Here is a 6,000-nt window from a genome sequence, read left to right as displayed (position 1 = left end):
CGCTATATTTCTGAGATATTGAACATCTCTCATTTGAAATTAAATAAATCAACTTCGGAAGAGGGTACATCAAAAATACGGAATATCTCATTTGAAATTAAATAAATCAACTTTAGGGTACATCAAAAATATCGAATATCTCATTCGCATGGACAGTTGAAAATTTATCAAGTCAAATTCTTCTGCAACTCATGGTAATTAATAATTTATCCAGTATCTTCAACAACAACAAAAAAAAATTCCTGAATCATCAAAGTTTTTGTTTATATAAATGATACCTACTCCCAGTGGAACTTGTCTTAAAGATCATCGACTTTCCTTTTGTGTATGCTGCATGCTATGTCTACGTTCCTGAGACAACTAGAAAGCTGAGCTTCGATATTTTGGACTAAAAAGAAAAACTCCAACTGACTCCTGATAATTAAAAAGTTTATTAGAAATCCCATCCCTTTCCTTTACAAGTGACTTACGCAAAGCTCAGTTATGCCTCCCTCCCAGTGCTGCTCTGGGTTTTATCGTCAATAAATTGTTCTCACCTCGCCTCATTCAAGGAGAAATATGATTCCTCTTAAAGAGGAAATTATTAATCAAATTTCATCATTCAGTTGTGGTTTTCCAGATGTGTTCTTGGACTAATTCGAACTTTTCACGTATCTTTTGTGTTAATTTTTTTTACAATTCTCATAAAACAATTTCTTGAATTTTTATTGATTTATAAATAATAAAAAAAGCACTCGTGTAAATAAACAAAAATCATAGATTATGATTTTAAATTTTTTTTCTCATACTTGATGTTTCAATTGAAACAATTATTTTTTATTCATTGATCCTATTTACTGATGGAAAAAAAAATTTCTTGAAATTTTTATTTTCAGTGAACTGATTGTTTTGATTGGCATAAAAAATGTTAAAGTAATTATTTTCATATTTATTGTTTTATGTGTTATAGTTTCTGCGATTTATTGATTAGTAGAATTTGCATTTTTGTTTTACTGGTGTTCAGGGTTAAGATAAAAATGCCATTAAAAATTTTCTCTTCTAAATGCAACTGCAATAATTATTGAAATTCAATTTAAATATATGAATGCAATTACGGTGTGGCAGAAATTAAATCAAGAAGTGTTAAAACTAATACAAATAATTTGGAAAAATGAATAAAATACTTGTTGTTAGAATTTGAATTGAAATGTGAAACCAGACATTAATGCGTGAGTCCAACGTTGGTAATTTGTTCATAGCTCAGATCTAGCTCACATATTTCCATAAATAAACAAAGTTTCTTATTGCTGAGAGTGAATTTCAACATAAAGGTAGGAAAATGATCTAACACAAATTGAAAAGTAATGGTAACTGAATACACTCAAAATATTTACAAAATAAAAATATTTGAATTTCCTAACACTCGATTGTGACAAATTAAATTACCAATTAAGATCTCTACGCAAAAATTACTTTAAAAAACATCCCAACTAAAATTTTTGAAAAAAAAATTATGTCCAAAAAGAAAGAAAGAAAGGTATAAATGAAAAAAATAAAAGGTAATTTGCCAATTAACCAAACTTGCACTTCAGATTAAAAATAAGGAAAATAGCTAGATCAGTCAATAATTAAAAACTGATTTACCTTAATACCATATTAAATTTGAAAGCTTTGTTATGGTTTCACTTAGTGATAAATTGTGTTAAACGGGTTGTGTAATGTAAAATCTGAGAAGACTGATCACCTTTTCTGATTAAAAAGCAATTTGTCCCTACGCATTTTTTCTGAATTCTGGGTTAATAATTGCAATAAAAATACCAAGAAAGAAAATAAAAGTATTAAAAATAGAGAACATGGAAAGAAAAGAAAAATAAAAGAGAGAAAGAAAAGAAAAATAAAGGAAAGAAAGAAAAGAACATTTTGGACATAAAATAAAAAAAAAACGAGAATAACAAGAATGTAAACAAAGTGAATTTAAAGAAAAATATAGCAAAAAATAGACTGAAAATAAAGATTTAAATAGCTAAACTGAAAATAATCTTGAGTTTTCAAATGTTCTTGAGACTAAATGTGATAATGGTGCGTAACATTGTCAAAATTATGTTGACAGAATTGTGCAAATCCAAGATAATAAATAAATTCCTAACTTCAGGAAATTTTCAAATATTTTGCTATTAAGGTGACAAATATGATAGGTAAAGAATGAAGTGAAATAAATACAATACTGAAGTTTTGGACTTCAGAATAACAACCACCGCGTCATTTTTTTTTTAAATTTTGTTTTCAAACAAGGTAAACAATACTCAAATCTAATTTCAGATTGAAATTTTTCCTGTAAAAGTGCTTTTTGTGTTTTACATTTTATCCACAAACAAATTTCTAACAAATGCTTATAAATTTTTGTCATCATGATTGAAGAGTTAACTTATATTGTGTTATTATGAAGAATACTTCTTATAATGTAAAAGCTGTGTTGTGATCCTTAAGCAAAGACCTGGAGCTGAAAAAACTGTTAAGTTAAAAAAAAACTGTTGAAAATGAAAATCTTAAATTTGCTGATAATGCTACTACTAGATTTTTAATTGTGTTAAAATTGTTAGCATGAGTACAAATGTAGATGTTTTATAATTCATATTACTATTATATGTTGTTAACATTACAAATTTGATCTTTTTCATTTTAATTGTACTTCTACCAGAGGGAAGATTTTGCAAATGGATAATTTTTAAAATTTTTGGATTGTAATTAAACATNATGTTATTTGCGCGTTCGCCCAACAAGATTAACAAAATTTCCGCTCGATACAATTTTAGTATGCTTTTTATTTCAAACGCTCTCTCTAAAGATGTAAGAAAGTGTCCCCAGTCTTCCGACTTTGAAGGAATCTTAACTGTTAAAACCCGAGCACTTTTAACTAGAGAATCCAAAGATTCTATTTTTTCGTTTTTAGATTCGTCCACATTTTTTAACGATTCTTTCCTTAATTTCGCTAATTTTAATTCAGCTTGAATTCGTTCTAATTTCAACTTTTCGATTTGAACAATAGAAGCCTCTTCACTTTTTCTTTCTTCAATAATTAAATTAGCGATATCCGAAACTAAGGTAGCGTCACTTTTATATTTATCACTATTTTTAATGACATCCATTAAATCAGAGACTATAGCATTTTCGTCAAATTTCTCGCCTATCTCCGAACATATCAATTTTAAATCACTTTTACGCGCACCCTTAAACATTTTTATTTGTTTAAAAAACACTCAATTAACGCAAAATAAAACAAACCCTACTTAAACTGAGGGCAAAACAATAACCGCAATACATCAAATGGAAAGAGAATGCAAAACGAACGTACCTCTTTTAGCTTTCTAAAACGAAACTTAAAACTTCGATCGAAGAACACCTGCTTTCACAAGTTCGCCATATTACACACATCAATTAAATTTACTTCTCATAACGGCCAGATGAAGGATCTCAGCGCTGGTTCGAATTAATAATATGTTGAACTCATTTCTTAAAGTTCACACACAACTGTAGGACTGCAATTTCGCTTTATTTTTTGCATTATCATAAGAATGCTAACTCACACATCTCGAGATTCGAGAGATAGACAACAACTTCACAACAACAAAAAAAAAGAAAGCACATACACAAAAACAAAACAATTGGCGAGAGACACGTGTGGCGCGGGACCTCACAATTAGTGAGATATTCACAACATCGCCACACGCAAACATTCTCCCCGCCATGAAATCCCTCACAAAAGGGTTTCATGAAAAATTAACACTGAAAGAAAACATTTGTTTAAAGATCATAAACTGACATGAAAAAATATCACTTAAACAATAATCTCGCCACTTACAAAAATTTCCATTGTTTGGCTAAATATCGACATGCATCAATTTACAAATTAATCTCTTAATTAGGTTTAGGCAGAATGCACACTCTGTAAATAGCTCTTTTATAAATGCCAGATTGGGTTTTCACCCTTACTACCCTAACCAGATTATCGTCATCTTTATACAATTCAATAATACGACCTAATGGCCATTTATAAGTGGGCACGTTGTCTTCAATCAGAACAACAAGGTCCCCGATCTTAACATTATCTTTTTGGAAATACCATTTATTTCTTTGTTGTAGCCCACTTAAGTGACTACGGCTCCACTTTTTCCACAACAATTGAACTACCAATGTAACTCTCTGCCATTTTTTCAGGCAATTTTCATTTAGATCAATTAAACTTAGTTCAATAATAGTACTCATGGACCTGCCGATAGTAAAGTGTGCTGAAGTTAAGACATTGAAGTCATCTGCATCATTGGACAAGGGACAAAGAGGCTTAGAGTTTAAAACACCCTCAATTTGTGCACTGACAGTTAAAAATTCGTCATATGTTAAATTTAAAGCACCTACAACTCTTTTGAAATGATATTTGAAAGGCTTGACTGCCGCTTCCCGCAAACCCCCAAAAGATTGTACTCGCGGAGGGATAAATTTCCATTCAATTCCCTCGGAAGACAAGTAACCAGAAAATTGGGTATCTTGTCTCAACACCACATTCATTATCCTTTTAATCTCAGTATCTGCACCTACAAAATTTCTTGCATTGTCCGAGTAAATTTTTGTGGACTTGCCCCTTCTGGCAAAAAATCGTTTTAAAGTAGCTATAAGGGCTGCGGACGTAAAGTCTGTTACGATTTCAATATGAACACATTTGGTTGAAAAACACACAAAAATACAAACATAGATTTTTTGCAGAGTGCCTTTTCTTTGATTTGGGTACTTAATCACAAATGGGCCGCAAAGATCTACCCCAGAGCAATTAAAAGGGTAGTCCTGCACGACTCTGTCTCGTGGCAGGTTGCCCATCAATTGGGAGGTCACAATTGGTTTGGCTCTAAAACAAGCAAAGCACTCGTGTACCATTTTTCTGCATAAGGAACGATCACTTAATGGCCAAAATTTTTGTCTAATCTCATGCAACAATGCTTGTGGACCGGCATGCAAGTACTTTTTATGAAAATACTCAATAGTTAATTTTGTCACCTTATGATTAGAAGGCAGCAGGATAGGAAATTTTGAATTAAAATCTAAATCATTATTTAAAAGTCTACCTCCAACTCGTAAAACACCGTTTTCATCTAAGAAAGGATGGAGAGGTTTTATATTGATGTCCCTTACCATACCTGTCCCTTGAATGTGCTTGATTTCTTTCTGAAAGTCAACACCTTGAATAAATTTTATGAGGTATGTTTCAGATCTTTGAAACTCCTCTGAGTCAAGTGAGCCACTCTTTTTCTGGGAAGTTCGACAATTTCGAATGGACCTGCAAACAAAACTTAATACACGTATTAACTTATGATATTTGCTACAAAACTTTAGTAAATCATCAATAAAAGAGTTAACTGTTAAAGCAATCCAAAACTTTAGAGTCAATTTTAAGTTCACGATTAAAATTATCAAAGTTATCTCGTTTAATTGGAGGAGCAATCAACTTTAAAGGGTACTCATCATCCTTCAAGAACGGTGGACTTTCGAACCACACCACAAGGAGTTATGCGAGAGCTTGTCTGGGTCAAGCCCTCTGGACACCAAGTCTGCTGGATTCTGGTTCGTGGGAATATGTCTCCACTGTTGCGGTGACGTCAAGTCCTGGATTGTTGCGACCCTGTTGACCACAAACGTCTTGAGTTGTGACGATTCTTTCATAATCCACGAAAGAACAATCGTCGAATCGGACCAACAAAAAAAAACACGTTACAGTTAAGCAAGTTCAGAGTTCTCTGAACTCTTCTCATTAGTTTTGCCAAAAGTAAAGCAGCGGACAGTTCTAACCTGGGAATTGTGACTGTCTTTACCAGAGCACACCTAGACTTGCTGGAGACCAGCCGAATCAATGTGTCTGAGGCGGAATTCTTAGTTTCGACATAAACGACTGCTCCATAGCATTTAGCACTCGCGTCTGCAAAGCCATGCAGTTGAATGCAGACAGCCTCTGGAAGGAAGATGGGTCTCGGAATC

General features: G+C 32.3%; 1 protein-coding gene across 1 annotated transcript; it reads right to left on the bottom strand.

Annotated features, from left to right (window-relative positions):
* Positions 1-3,894: 3,894 nt before the first annotated feature.
* On the bottom strand, positions 3,895-5,688 carry LOC139427186 (uncharacterized). Its single transcript, XM_071188059.1, has 2 exons — positions 5,525-5,688; positions 3,895-5,305 (listed from the first exon to the last, which is right to left on the bottom strand). Exons 1-2 carry the CDS (start codon positions 5,686-5,688, stop codon positions 3,895-3,897), a joined length of 1,575 nt encoding a protein of 524 aa, XP_071044160.1.
* Between the last annotated feature and the right edge of the window lie 312 nt (positions 5,689-6,000).

Source organism: Parasteatoda tepidariorum, chromosome X2 (assembly GCF_043381705.1).
Source record: "Parasteatoda tepidariorum isolate YZ-2023 chromosome X2, CAS_Ptep_4.0, whole genome shotgun sequence".
Classification (NCBI taxonomy): Eukaryota; Metazoa; Arthropoda; class Arachnida; order Araneae; family Theridiidae; genus Parasteatoda; species Parasteatoda tepidariorum.
The sequence above is the reverse complement of the archived record's forward strand: the minus strand, read 5'-3'. Positions and strand labels throughout refer to the sequence as shown.

Bases quoted from the DNA above. Each gene is read 5' to 3' on its own strand.
- LOC139427186 (XM_071188059.1), bottom strand. From the start codon at position 5,688: ATGAAAGAATCGTCACAACTCAAGACGTTTGTGGTCAACAGGGTCGCA. The intron at 5,306-5,524 runs GTGTGGTTCGAA...TTTTGTTTGCAG, and splicing joins CTCTCGCATAACTCCTTGTG to GTCCATTCGAAATTGTCGAA.